This window comes from Ovis canadensis, chromosome 11, assembly GCF_042477335.2.
Source record: "Ovis canadensis isolate MfBH-ARS-UI-01 breed Bighorn chromosome 11, ARS-UI_OviCan_v2, whole genome shotgun sequence".
NCBI lineage: Eukaryota > Metazoa > Chordata > Mammalia > Artiodactyla > Bovidae > Ovis > Ovis canadensis.
The window spans coordinates 27,162,377-27,177,789 of NC_091255.1; the positions used below are offsets into that span (position 1 = coordinate 27,162,377).

General features: G+C 37.0%; 1 protein-coding gene across 10 annotated transcripts in view; it reads right to left on the reverse strand.

The window, feature by feature from the left end:
- The window catches only part of NF1 (neurofibromin 1), a 254,089-nt gene that overhangs the window by 127,436 nt on the left and 111,240 nt on the right, over nucleotides 1-15,413 (reverse strand). For 8 of the 10 annotated variants that reach the window (XM_069602902.1, XM_069602905.1, XM_069602904.1 and 5 more), the window contains 11 exons: nucleotides 14,250-14,411; nucleotides 12,860-13,109; nucleotides 12,015-12,088; nucleotides 11,711-11,794; nucleotides 4,185-4,625; nucleotides 3,660-3,799; nucleotides 3,268-3,390; nucleotides 2,556-2,639; nucleotides 1,483-1,599; nucleotides 709-890; nucleotides 378-589 (listed from right to left, as the gene is read on the reverse strand). In XM_069602902.1, coding sequence (XP_069459003.1) covers nucleotides 378-589; nucleotides 709-890; nucleotides 1,483-1,599; nucleotides 2,556-2,639; nucleotides 3,268-3,390; nucleotides 3,660-3,799; nucleotides 4,185-4,625; nucleotides 11,711-11,794; nucleotides 12,015-12,088; nucleotides 12,860-13,109; nucleotides 14,250-14,411 — 1,869 coding nt within the window. The remainder of the gene's footprint in view (nucleotides 1-377; nucleotides 590-708; nucleotides 891-1,482; nucleotides 1,600-2,555; nucleotides 2,640-3,267; nucleotides 3,391-3,659; nucleotides 3,800-4,184; nucleotides 4,626-11,710; nucleotides 11,795-12,014; nucleotides 12,089-12,859; nucleotides 13,110-14,249; nucleotides 14,412-15,413) is intronic. The other 2 variants (XM_069602908.1, XM_069602907.1) reach the window with 1 other exon arrangement.

Genomic DNA, 15,413 nt, shown 5'->3' on the forward strand with positions numbered 1-15,413 from the left:
ATTTATCCCTGGGTTGGGAAGATCCTCTGCAGGAGGGCACGGCCACCCACTCCAGCATTCCTGCTGGGAGAACCCCACAGACAGAGCAGCCTAGCAGGCTACAGTCCACAGTCACAAGGACTTGGACATGACTGAGCATACATACTTCAATTTATTTATTTTTTAATTTATTTTTATTTTTATTTATGTTATTTTTATTTTTATTTTTTTTAGTTTTTTTTTTTTTAATTTTAAAATCTTTCATTCTTACATGCGTTCCCAAACATGAACCCCCCTCCCACCTCATACTTCAATTCAAAAACAACTCACTGAATGAATTCTGAAGCATCTGTTTTCTGCCAGGCACTGTTCTTCTCCTCTTAACTCAATGAACTTACCCACTGAGAACAGGGAACCACATTGGCCAGAGCCATGGCTATAGGGAGCTCTCCTTGATCACCCATCATCGTGACCAACTCCACCAGTCTCTCAAAACGATCTGCCAATACCGTTTCTGCAAGTGTGTCAAACTCTGTGCCTTGTTGAAGGATTTTTGTCAAAACTTCCATAAACGTAGCTCTTGTCTGGAGATCTTTGTGATAACCTAAGCCTGATGTGGACAGACAGATGCAAATTTACTAACATGGTCTTTTTGAAGTAATTTCACTTTTCTTATATACTGATTCTCTAGGTTTTAAATTTCTCTATGAACCTTTCATTTTATCTCACCTATGGAGTGCATGAGGCCGCTGTCCACGTTAGCATTGAGTAAGTTTGACATTGCCAGGACTGTGCAGTGCCTCAGTGATGCCAGCCTCCGAGACATGCCACGTTTCCTGCCACCTGTTTGTGCATTTTCATCTTCGACTTCACTACAGTCGTTCAAAAGGTTCATAAACAATGTGAAATACCTGAGAAATAAAAATACTGACCCTTAACCCATGAAGGCCACACACATCAACTAGAAAGCTAATCAGACATTCTGAAACCATCACGTGTGCATCACGAGTGGCTCTAGCATCTGCTTCTCTCTAGTCTTAGGGGTAATCAGCCAGCATGGCTCATTAGGTAGTATTCTGTGTTGAATATGATTTTATCCTGATCAAGTCCAGTACATATTTCATAACACAAGTACCAAATAGATGCAATGCTTCCCGGTTAAATGTATCACGTTTAATTTTCAGAATATAAAAATTAGTGGTCCAAATAATTAAGACAATGACTTTATGAGGTGATCTGGGTTTTACTGTCTATAAAAATTCACTGATCAAATTATATTTTCTAGGAAAACCACAAAACACAGCTGTTTTCTTATACCGGCCCTAAATATGGACTATTGCTTCAAGAAAGTGCTGTATTTTGTGAGACAGCAGCTGATGGTCATAATAATGAGGCAATGAGGTCCATTTTCTAAATATAATCATTTGCTATTTCAATTACACTTCATTTTGTTGTGTGTGGGGCTTTGTTTTTTGCTTTTTATTTCTGGCAACTGAAATTTACTTAAGAAACAACTGTGATTTGGCTTCCATCAACTCCACACCATCTCCTTCCTCAGGCTGCAGCGGCAGACCAGCCAGGAGTGAGACTACTGCTTCCATGCTTGCCTGGTCCAAATCTCTGAGGAAGAAAAAAATTTTAAGACCACAAATCTCTCAGGTTCTTACACTTCACCTTCCCCTCAAATAAATGTCTTCCTAACAGACATGAATTTTCATAACTACCTATTTCATTAAACAAATTTCTCTCTCTCTCTTTTTAGTCACTAAGTCGTGTCTGACTCGCGACCCCATGGACTGTAGCCGGCCAGGTTCCTCTATCCATGGGATTCTCCAGGCAAGAATATTAGAGTGGGATGCCACTTCCTTCTCCAGGGGATCTTCCTGATCCAGGAATTGAACCCAGGTCTCCTGCACTGCAGGCAGATTCTTTACTGACTGAGCTATAAGGGAGGCCCTAAACAAATTACTATGAAAACCCAAATAATCGATGAGCTAATATGCAGAGACCAGAATACAAACACACTTCAAGTCAGGCAAAGGGCAATAATAACTTTCTACAAAGTAATCTTGGCTAAATGACTACCTTAAATTAAAAGCATGTACTGTGGAACCAAACCTGGCCAAAGAAATATATATGAATAGCTATTATGTAATTCATAATGTTTAAATATTTCTGATACATGGCAGTAAGTATTTATCATTAGAGCAATCTTAAGCAATTACATTTCAGAAAGACGCAAAACAATTAAGTTTTTCAAATAATATCTTTATCCGGTCAAAAAATAAAAACAATCTAAGGCCTTATATATCTTATTTTCCAACTGCAGACTATCTTTTCTAAATATACAACATAAACTTTCCAAACAACACTCACTTTTTACTGAAAATCTTTTAGTTAAAAAGAAACAATAAAGATTAATATCTTTAAATAATCCAAATGCAAGAGCTGGATATCCCCCCAAACAATTTCAATATAAATTAATATGTACACATACTATAATAAGTAGTACTAATGCCTAGAGTAAACCTACTAATATGTAAAAGTCTTTTTCTTTCCTCTCTCTCTTTTTTTACCTTGTAAGACATTTTACATCGTCATCTGCTGCTTGGTTTGATGTTCCCATAACCCAATCTGTCAAGTATTCTACCATCTTATTCCTAAAGAATGGGAGAGAAAAAGAAAAAAGGAAAGTGCTTTTTCAAAGTCACATGTAAAAATTCTTGTATGATTAAAAGTGTAATAATTCAAGTAATTTGCCAAATAACTCAGGCAATAAGACAATTTCATGAAAGAGATATTACTACCACAAATCTAACAGAGAAGGGCACAAACACCAACTGGTATACTGATCTACCACCTTAGCCCTTAGCTAAAGACTTTTAAAGAAGAAGAGAGCAGCAGAAGATGAGATGATTAGATAGCATCACCGACTCAATGGGCAAGGATGTGAGCAAACTCCAGGAGACAGCAAAGGACACAGGAGCCTGGCATGCTGCACTCCATGGGGTTGCAGAGTCGGAGAAGACTTAGAGACGGAACAACAGTGCTCTCAGTTGGACACAGAATCAAATTCTTAGTTCAAGTGTCGTATAATTTTAGAAAAAGGGAGCACTGTCATGGGGACAAAGCTTTGGGAAATTTAAAATGATCTAAAGGAAAAGAACACATAAAACACTTCTTTTCCACCTCTCCTGCTTCCCATGATAACCAGGTGCCACTATTTTTCTGTACTTCACTAAACATAGTAAAATTTACAAGACTTTATTTTGCTCTTTGAGAACTCACCTGAATTTCATCTCTTGACAAAATGAAAGGTCATCTCTCCTTGCCATCATTACCTCGACTAACTGACACAGTTTTGTTTTTATTTGAATTGCATGGACCATATTTCCAAGTACACGAACATATCTATTTAGATACAGGGGCATTAAAAAAAAAGTGATCAGATATAAATGAAGGAAAAGGTTTTCTAAATGCTTTCACCACTAAGTAAAATGGTTAAATGTAACCATAAAAATTGTAAGATTTTCATTTTGCTCATATGAGAAGATATATAACTTCTAATTACCTTATTATTACACCCTGATTTGGGTGCAAAAAAGAAAAGGATGGCAAATTATTTTATTGCTAACTACCAATCCAAATGTGTGTCAGCTACACTTCAATAGAATGCCTACCTGACCAGATTTAACATCATTGTTTCAATGCTGGCTTGCCCCAGATGTTCAGAGCTGCCTTCGGTATGATTATCTAGTAAGTTCTTCATTATAGCTATGGTTTGCTCCACAAACTGAGTATTGGTGTCAGTCAACAAAACCTATACAAAGAACAAAACATTGGGAATTGATTGATTTGGGAATCAATGCACAGCAGACAGACCATAGATAAATGTCATACACATGAAGAAATATACCCATGGGCACATATTCAAACAGGCACATAGATATACACAGATGCTCACATCCATGCCCAAGACATTGTTAACCCCAGGCACACCCATGCACCAGAGTCCCTACAAGCAAACTAATTTCTGAATTAGATGATTCTCCTTTTTGCAATGTTTTTATCTAATTTTTTTAAAATTATAAGTGAAAGTCCATGCCAGTATCAAAATTAAATAACCTAAAAGAAAAAGGCTTCGTTATTTCAAATGAGTCACTATTTACAAGAAAGGGTAAAAAATAAAACAGAGAACACTTTACCTGTCCTTGGGAGTCAAAAAACTTGCTGATGGTATTCTTCAGTTTGTTAAAAAGCATTGGATAAAGAGCAGGACTCAATTCTAGACCCACCAGATCCTTAACATTGGTCCGTATTTGAAGTCCCACTTTCTCATGGTTACAGACCATTAAGGACAGCAGCCGATCCATAAATTTGCTGACAGGTGTATCTGCATTTCCCTCTGACGACATCACTGAGATCATGGAACCCTTGCGTTCACTGACAGGGCCCATGGGTGGGCTATAGGTTGCTAAGCCAGAATTGCTTCTCTGCTGCAGGCACACTCCCCCAAGGGCACAAAGGAAGCCAGTCATGTTGATCCATTCTTGTAGCGAGTCCGTGTCAGACAAATCTATGGATCCTCCTCCACTCACATGAGACATTCGCCTCTTCACAATGGTCTTGTGAAGGCTTTCAGCAGCCTAAACACAAAATTTTTATGGAAAGCATGAATTCAACCTAAACTGGTTGACAGACTTGACAAATTACTTTTTATCCAACATTTCTGTGACAAGAGAACATTTTTTTTTACATTAAAAAAAATCCAAGTCTCTGCTCTGCAATTTCTAGTCACATCAAGGTACCTCGCTGCTTGAGGACAGATGAGTCGTAATTTACAGAAGTGAAGGTAGTAGCATTACATGGATCCAGTATCAGATACAGAAGGTGGTGACGAACTGCAGTTCTTAAAGGAACTTAAGAACTTTCAAAATATTTGCTTATATCAATTTCCGGACACAGAGGCAGTATCTGTGCTGCTTCAAGGAATATAAGCATTTGAAGGTTTTTAACCAAGTAGGGTAAGCATTTAATAACTTAGTGACCGCCCAAGTTCAAAAACTCTGGATCCAGCTGTGTGAACGTTGTACTACTATTAACATAGATTCCCACAAGACAAGATGAGGGTAACCAAGTGGAAAAAACCATTGAATATAAAAAAGAATGTAATGAAGGAGTATAGAATGATAAAATCAATAGAAAAAAATAATTAAGAATTTGTAATCTGACAGAGGAGGAATCTTCCAGGAATTCTGATCCTTTCAGTTTATGGAGTGGAGATAAGAAAGAAAACTCTGTGTGTGGCATAAATTTTTCAAATTCAATTTCCCTTATATATTGCCTACAAGCATAATAGTCATCTTACTATAGGGGATATATCACCCTAAGAAAGCAATATATTAGGGACAATCAGTGACATGAATGATGTAGAAGTACCATTGCCTTTACTTCATTGTTCATTCTGTGGGGAAAACGACCTCACATGAATGATTGTTTTGAATGTGGAACTCTTAAAACTTTGCCATTTCTTATAGTACATGGATTTATTACAGTTGTATCTCGTATTAGGATATGGCTACATATCTCTGCTGTCATGCAGCACATTGTCCCTTTTAGGCCCTACATTATCAGATATTTATGCAAGCTACCTGGTCAGGAATTAAGAGAGTGGGGTTCACAGGATGGATGATTTAATGTGTAGCACAGTGAAAGAACCATTGGATACAACATTATGATTTGATAAAATAAAGTAAGCCTAGATCTTGCATTTAAGTACTTTATGTGATCTCGTTTGACTAAGAGGTTGGTTGGGCTCAAGATAATGAATCAACTTCACACCTTTAACAATATATGCAATAATGAGTCATTGGTATCAGACACAGAAAGTCCACTGAGGAAGAACTTGCAGACAGGCTTATAAGCAGTGCAGAGCATATATATGGACCGAATTTACATAGTGAGATTATCAAACCCTGTCAAGTGACTTTGAATTTTTTAGCAGCAGCAGGATGACTGAATCCTTAGCATATTGACTGCATATGGGTTGCAGCAGAGCTGAGACACTGTGGTTGGTATATACATGACTCATTTCCTTTACTCATCAAGCATCTGGATCTAGCTCCTCTCAGACATCTTCTTAATCTGGTTTCAGGTCTTCAGCCAAGTGTTCGTACCGAACAGACACTGTACTTGGCACTGATGTTAATTAAAGCATTATGGAATAGCGTATTAGCAGCTAAGGCTCAGCTAACTAAGCAGCTCTTTTGCATCTTTACGAAATACGTATCTTCCCATTGAAAATAGGAAAGAGGAAGAAAAGCTCAGAAGACCAGCTCCATCACATTGTACACCTGCAGCTGGTCTTCAAATAATAGTGAAACTCATCAAAATGGAGGCAGCGACACTCAAATGGATAAGCAACTTACACTAAGAATGAAATATATACAACAGCAGCTTTCAGACACAATGAAATCCAAACAAAGAAGTTCTGACAAAACTGCCAACAGTCGTGAAGATGGAAGCAGTGGTCCTGGAAGCAACAGTGAGCATAGTAATGGATCTACCAATGAGGTGATTTCTAGTAACTCAAGACAGTCAGCTGGCAGCTCTGCCAAGAGGTCAATCAGAAGACACTGCAGAGCTGAAGCCCTTAAAGAAGATCATGGTCAAAATCCTCTTAAAAGTAGTTGTGATATAGATTTTTGAAACAGAAAGTCAAGTAGGCCTTTGCTTAAGGGAATTCCCAAGGTCTATTAGCAAGCAGTGAAACAGGAAAAGACCTGCTTTTTAACAGTCTATGTCATCAGTAGATAATCAAATACAAATGCTACATGCCTATTCAGACTCTGAAGATCCAGAACGTATTTCAGAGGAAATGAATGCTGCCCAAACAGCACAAGCATCTCAGGAATCCTGTAGTATGACACACACTGGGGACTTTCTTGGGAGACTACTGGAAATGAATTATTTGCTTGTTGGCAATCCAGCATCACTAAATTCAGCTTCAGTACCACGATGGGCACATGGCTGATGATAAGCTAAGTGCAGATGATGTCAGCTGTGGTAGATACCAGATTAGTGCAAAATCAGAAAAAAATATGGCTGATTTTGATAGTGAAGAATCTGGATGTGAAGAGGAGCTAGCTCAAATTAATTCATAGGCAGAGCTAACATTTCACCCCTAACAACATCTTGCCATTTACCATAAACATCTTAGTTAAGGAACTATAATTCATAAACATCAATTCAACAGTTACCCTTTTAGTTAACTATTAGTTAATTTGGATATTGTCTGAAAGAAAGGAAACATCTTGTTAGAATACAATCCAAGATGATGATGCAGTTAAATCTTTCTGGAGGATTAATAAATAAAGCAGAAAAGCTTCCCTGGTATGTTGGTTTACCAATAGATAGATCTAAATGAGATTCACTGAAGGTTGCTCACAAATTTAGGAAACAGGTAAATAGTAATTTAAAAAATTTTTATGCAATAGTCAAAGTACAGTTTGTGTACTCTTTTCAACTAGAAGTTAATTCATAGCATTTAATGTGTCATTATCAACCTATTTTATTGTAATTGTGATTTTCAAGTTACATTTAAAGATTTCCCTTACAGGGTTCATATTTTATCACTGTCTTATTTTTAAACAGTACTTTTTGACACTGTTTTTGATCAGATCATCTCTAACAGAAACAAAGGAGTAACAGTAATATTTATTCTCTTCTTGACTCCAGGAACACAGTAGTGGCTACTCTGTTTTCAATCTACAGGTAAACGTTCTTAAATTGCGTCACTATATATGAAGCAAAATGTTAATGTGATGTTAAAATGAAGCTAATACAACATTTTGATAACGGTATTGTTCTTTCATCTGAGGAATCTTTTGTACCTTGACTTTCATACTGCATAAAGAACTAGGTTAGTGTTTTTTTTCTCTAGGTTGAATTCTGCTGTGTATTTACATACTTCTTATTGGGGCTCAAGTTTCTTGATCTTTAATCGTTCCACTGATTCATTTTCATGTTTCCTTTGTCTAATACCACTTTGATAATGTTGTTCCATTCTCTGACACAGAGAATTCACTTATTAGCTGAATATATTATACCATATTATATTATATATTTTTCAGCTTAGGTCTCCCCAGGCTTGATATAAATGTCTAATTTTACTGAACATTTAAGTGCTTCAAAGTATTTTTTACTAATTGAATTAGAAAAGTATGTACAATATTTTATTTCCTACTTCTGGTCTTTAAAGGGTTATAATTTGAAGAATCCCAATGAAAAAACTGCTTGTTCATGCAGGTATGTATGTGCTCAGTCACATCTGACTCTTTGTGACCCCCATGGACTGTAGCCCACCGGGCTCCTCTGTCCTTGGAATTTTCCAGGCACGAATACTGGAGCAGGTTACCATTTCCTTCCCCAGGGGATCTTCTGGACTCAGGGACTGAACTGGCATCTTTTATGTCTCCTTCATTGGTAGGTGGGTTCTTTACCACTGCCATCTGGGAAGCCCTCATGCAAGCGTAAGCAACCATTAATAGACCCCTGTTAGTGGATCCACTGCCTCATTTGTTACACATTCTTTAAGAGGAAAGCTTTTAATGGTTAGGTGATCTTTGATCATTTACATAGATATTATGACAGTTCATTTTATTTCTTTATCTGGCTGCGCTGGGTCTTAGTCGTGTTGTGGCACGAGGTATTTTTGATCTTCACTGCAGGATCTTTAGTTGTGAGAAACAGGATCTTTAGTTGTAGCAGTTCATTTTTAAATGTTAGCTGTCTTCTAAAAGTTTCTGTAAAACTATCAAGCAATTTTTTAATGTGATTATATCCATTTATATTTCCCATAGGTGCATCACATATCCTGTGACTCAGCAATTCTACTGTGTGTGCCTTACAGAAATACATCTATAAGATCAGCAAAGGACACATTCAAGAATGTTCATAGCAGCACTATTCAAAATAACAATATTGTAATATCCTTCAATTAAAATAAATAAACAAATTAAAAAAAAAACTAGTCTTTGTATAACTGTCTGATGCCAAAAAGGTACAGAAAGGAAAAATTAAATTCAAGACTGTCGAATAAATAATATATTACAATAACAAAAAATGCACTAGAATTGCATAGAATAGTGTGGCTGAATTTCACAAACATTATGTTGAGTGAAAGAAGCCAGATAATTAGAGTATACTTCTATTGTTCTATTAATATACATTTAACAACAGGAAAATGACTGTATTCAATCAGGATAATGGTTAGTTACTCTTGATCGTTAGTGACTGGAAGGAGCACAATGAAAGCTTCTGGGATGCTGGTAATGATTTCTTTCTTGATGTGGGTGCTGACTGCACAAGTATGTTCATCTCCTAATATTTTGCACTGTCATCAATTTACACATATTTTTAAATTTATGTTATCCTACAATTAAAAAAATCTATGTGAAAGATGCAAAGTAAGTTTTAAAAAAAACCCAAACTTAAGATTATATACATTTTTAAGGCACCACTAACATATTTTTATCATAGACTAATATAGTCAACACAGAATATCGAATTTCTTTTTAAAAGCTTTGATTTACATGAATAAACCTTGTAAGCATTACGCCAAGTGTAAGAAACCAATCACTATTGACCACACATTGCATGATGCTATTTATATGAAATGTCCAGAACTGGCAAGTCTGCTCAGACAGAAAGTAGCTTAATGGCTGCCGAGGGCCAGGGGCAGAGGTGTAGAGGGAGGTTTGGGAATGACAGCTAAAGGGCATGGGTATTAAACTGTGGTGAGGTCTACACAACTTTGAATATTTTAAAATCCACATAATTATACATTTTTAAACAGGTGAATTTTACAGTATGTGAATTACATCTCAACAAAAAAAAGAAAGCTTTCATTCTAAAGCCACATGTCCATCTTCGAACAATGATATTAGGTGCAGATTTTTGCTTCATAAAAATGTAACTTTTCTTATTCTAATTAAGCATGACAAGAAAAAACAATGGGAGACTAATGAATTTTTCTAAAACATGTAATAATGAGAACAATATGACCATTTCAAATCAAACATACAGAAATATCAATTGTTAATTTCCAGGGTAACAGATGGTAACAGCTGATGAGTGAAATGTTCAAATTTTAAAATTTCATTTAACCTATGGCTCAATCTTCTGGCCACCAGATCCCTTAATTAGAATACCTAATAAAACAGTAAGACCTAGTGTTTCAATTTTAATTCTTTTCTCTACTTTTGTCATTCCTTTCCTGAAAATTCTATGCAATACTCTCATGGAGAAAGAGAAAGAAAAGAGAGAAAAGGAATGGTCTCTATCATAAATCATCTCTAGCTCAGAACTGTCCAGTATTTCTGCAATGATGGAAACATTTATATCTGTACTGTCCAAGATAGCAGTCAATTTCCACATGTGGCTACTCTGTGACAGAGAAACTGAATTTTAACTATATTTAATTATAAGTGAGATTTTAATTTGACTAGTGTCTAGTGGCTACCATTTTAGTGCAGGTTTAGATAAACCACACCCTTTGACTGTGTGGATCACAATAAACTGGAAAATTCTGAAAGAGATGGGAATACCAGACCACCTGACCTGCCTCTTGAGAAATCTGTATGCAGGTCAGGAAGCAACAGTTAGAACTGGACATGGAACAACAGGCTGGTTCCAAATAGGAAAAGGAGTACGTCAAGGCTGTATATTGTCACCCTGCTTATTTAACTTATATGCAGAGTACATCATGAGAACGCTGGACTGGAAGAGACACAAGCTGGAATCAAGATTGCCGGGAGAAATATCAATAACCTCAGATATGCAGATGACACCACCCTTATGGCAGAAAGTGAAGAGGAACTAAAAAGCCTCTTGATGAAAGTGAAAGAGGAGAGTGAAGAAGTTGGCTTAAAGCTCAACATTCAGAAAAAGAAGATCATGGCATCCGGTCCCACCACTTCATGGGAAAATAGATGGGGAAACAGTGGAAACAGTGTCAGACTTTATGTTTTTGGGCTCCAAAATCACTGCAGATGGTGACTGCAGCCTGAAATTAAAAGATGCTTACTCCTTGGAAGAACAGTTATGACCAACCTAGATAGCATATTCAAAAGCAGAGACATTACTTTGCCAACTAAGGTCCATCTAGTCAAGGCTATGGTTTTTCCAGTAGTCACGTATGGATATGAGAGTTGGACCATAAAGAAAGCTGAGCACCAAAGAATTGATGCTTTTGAACTGTGGTGTTGGAGAAGACTCTTGAGAGTCCCTTGGACTGCAAGGAGATCCAACCAGTCCATTCTGAAGGATATCAGCCCTGGGATTTCTTTGGAAGGAATGATGCCAAAGCTGTACTTTGGCCACCTCATGCGAAGAGTTCACTCATTGGAAAACTCTGATGCTGGGAGGGATGGGAGGGCAGGAGGAGAAGGGGACGACAGAAGATGAGATGGCTGGATGGCATCACTGACTCGATGGGTGTGAGTCTGAGTGAACTCCGGGAGTTGGTGATGGACAGGGAGGCCTGGCGTGCTGCGGTTCATGGGGTCGCAAGGAGTTGGACACGACTGAGCGACTGAACTGCACTGACACCATCAGTCTTACATCTACATACTTATTACACTAAGAGTCACTCACAAAATATTACTAAAGTGTATGTAGTACATATATTTAGCAGATCAATCAATAGACAAAATCAACTTCACAAACTCACCTGGCCATCTTCCATTTTGGCTTTTGGGTAGTTGAGGATTAGTTTTGTAGCTTGTTCCCACTTTGCATGCGTATCTTCCCAAGCCTAAAATGAAAGCAATTACCACTTGAAAGCAACCTTAAACCTAGAGCTAAAAAACCAATCAGTAATAGCTCTCAAACTTGGTGTATATTATAATATCCTACTTATAATACGCATCTTAGATTTGCTTCAAAAGCTATTCCTGGTCACATGCACAAAATCCAAGCCTTTGAAAATTGCAGGTGGGGGCCTGGAAAGGATATTTCTGTTGCTAAGGACATACCTCAGTGTTTCCTGCAGTGGGATGCTCAATTCGCCGTAGTAGTGCCATCACTCTTTTCTGAAGTGCTGCTCTTCCTAAGCAAGTGAAAGTGAAAGTGAAGTCACTCAGTCGTGTCCGACTCTTTGCGACCCCGTGGACTGTAGCCCACCATGCTCCTCTGTCCATGGGATTTTCCGGGCAAAAGTACTGGAGTGGGTTGCCATTTCCTTCTCCAGAGGATCTTTCCAACCCAGGGATCGAACCCAGGTCTCCCACATTGTAAGCAAGACGCTTTTACCATCTGAGCCACCAGGGAAGTCAAGACAACAGCAAATTAGCCTACTGCACTTAAGAGCCCTGCTTGCCAGTGGAGAATGTGGCAAGCCCAACCCAAAAGGCAGAGGAGGAGGAGGGGAATGAATACTTCAAATGGTAAGGCTGCACACTTCCTTTTACCAGCCTCACAGGAAAGGGGTATTTAAGTTGGTCTCCACAATGTCCTTGGCCTAAAATAGCTATTTCTACCTATACTTACTCATAACATGTGCTAATATTTTTAAAACTTCACTATATACAGCTGAGGCAGAGTAAACTGTATAATTTATAACTGAAAGCAATTTATACTGTCAGTTTTTAAACAAATGCATATGGCATATTAAAAATTCAGTGAGAAAATAACTTATTCCAAATAGTATTTACTTTCACCTTACCTTGTGAAAAAAAAAAAGGATTTCAGGAAAGGTATTTGAATGAGCCCTGTTAACTTAAAGAAGTATTGATCTTAAACACATGCCTATGTTCCTAGAGTCATCAGGTATGTGATTCAAGGTAGACTGAATTAAAAAAAAAAATTATGCATGATTTACCTGTTGACATCATATTGCTAACAGAGGCAAATTCCATGAATGTGTTATAGTTGGGCAAGAAGTTGTGTACTGACACTTCATCCACCCCACACCGGATATCTGCTTCCTCACAGAGGTGACGAAAACAGGACATGGCAACCAGAACTGCTTCAGTGTCGGGGCTCCACAGGAACATGTACAGGGCCACTTCTAATTTGGTCTGAGCTTGTCGGCATATTGGTGGGGTTCCACTGCACCCTGCTGCACTATCCTGGGATCAAGAGAGGGAGGCAAATATTTGCAACTTACGTAATTTTATTTACAAAATCCAATAATTCAACAAGCTATGTACCATAGATGTCTGTATACAATAACCCACAAGAGCTTTTCCTCTTTAACCATGATAGAATTTTTACACCTCAAAATATCTTGACTGAATGAGAACTCAAATTATTTGGACCAACATAATACTAGTATCTGTTCAATTTCTTCAGATTCTATAAATATAGATTAAGTCTAATATGAACACAAAGAAAATATGCACAGTATAAATCTACTCAATGAAAAATATAATGCACTTCTCAGTCACTCAAAAATGACAAAAGAAGAGCAAGTAACAAGAAATTCTATCCGCCCAGAGGAAGAAATTAAATAATCATACTGCAAACTGACTGAAAGAAGGACATGAATAAGAAATAAACATGACTGTATGAGGTATATTGGGCTCTGGATAACATATTCTCAAAACACAAAATAGAGAAATTCTCATTTATAAGCCAACATGCAAATTCTGTAGTTAAGACCAACAGAAAATACCACACTGTTGAGTAGTTGTTTTCCTTTGACTGAAGATTATATTGTAAAATAGGGATTTAAAAAAGCTTTGGTCTGCAACAGAAATTCTATAATGATCTGACATTTTCAGTAGTATTATGATTTATTTTTAAAGGGAATTATGGACACAAAAGTCATGAAAACACTTAATGCATATAACATTAAGCAAAATGCCTTTTTTCCCCAGTAAATCTGTACTTTCTTTTAGTTGATAGAACTTTTAAACTTCTGGGGTACGAATGATCTTTCTTATAGGATAGAGAGTTATAATAATTATAGCTATCAGTTACAGCTTGTAAGTGTCAAATACTCAATCCAGTGCTATTTATACATAATCTCACTTAATTCTCACAATAATTCTGCAGCAGAAATTATTATACCCTTTTAAAGTTGAGGAACTGAGAAACATATAAGTTAGGAACTTGCCTGAGTGTTCACAAAGAGCAGTAATGAAACTATAAGCTAAGCAGTTCTTTATTATGCTGTATTACCTAGTTGAAATTTACCCAAGTTAATTCAGAAAAAAAGTACAGAGCACAGATGATGATACAGGAAAACTACAAAAGAAGTCCCTTACCATGGATGAATTTCCTTTCCCCTTCCTGAGAGAGGTTCCAGGAGCACAAGTACGTAGTAATTCATCATGATCCATGGACATTTGACTGGTATTCCCACTTGAAGGAACATCACATCCTACTCCATAAAGGATGAGAAAGTGACAGGAACTTCTATCTGCCTGCTAGAAAGGAAAAATAAGTAAGCCTTTTCAAAGCACTGATAGCCAAGAGAAATAAATAGTTATATGAGTTGCCTTTCTGTTTAAGATTATCCTGGAAAACCTCTCCTTCCAATTCCTACTCCTCTCACACTGAAAAACATTCTCTAGAAACCCAGTAGTACAAATAATGTTTCCACAGTGTCTCTGAAACTCCTCTCAGTTTTCCACTCTTCAAATACTCAGAATCAACAGATCTAGAAATGTAAATTAAGATTTCTAGGTCTGACATGGACACAAGTTAAACATCAACAACATAAATCTACCACACGAAAAATATAATGTACTTTTTAGTCAGTTAAAAACAACAGATTTCCTCTCATACAATACGATCAGGATAATGGGAAGTTGACTCTTTTGAGATTAAATTCCTCTGGACCAGAATTAACACTGGTATATATGCTAAGTATGAGTGACTTCACTAACCAGAGGACAACAAGATTCACTGCTGGATTACTAATGCTCGCATTCTAGAGAATTATACTATAGGCAAGGCATGAAATGCTGAAGTCCAATCTCATTCCTTATCTTTGGCATAAGGCCAAATTCTACTACAGTAACAGATGAAGGTAAACCAGATATGAATAAACCCAACTCACCATTAGCTCATTTCTAAACAGAGAAAATTCAACAAGCTGCATGGCACACTGAAAAGCATACGTATTAGAGACATTTAAGATTTCCCATAGATTTTATCCATTCCAGAAATGGATAAAATTTTATTGAATCAAGTACTTCTAAAACTATGTCATAACAGAACTTTTTAATTGACTGATTATAGAAACTTTATGTTAAAAGAAACTTAAGGCTCTTCTCTAGCCACCAAAACCTTGTCATCAGGCTTCAATAGTTCAGAATCAAAACTTTTCACTCAACCCTAAGGAAGAAGACTTCTGATATCTTCAAGAGGTAATAACTTTCTCACAGAAATATAAATAAACCTAGATTGATGGCCCTCAATCTCTT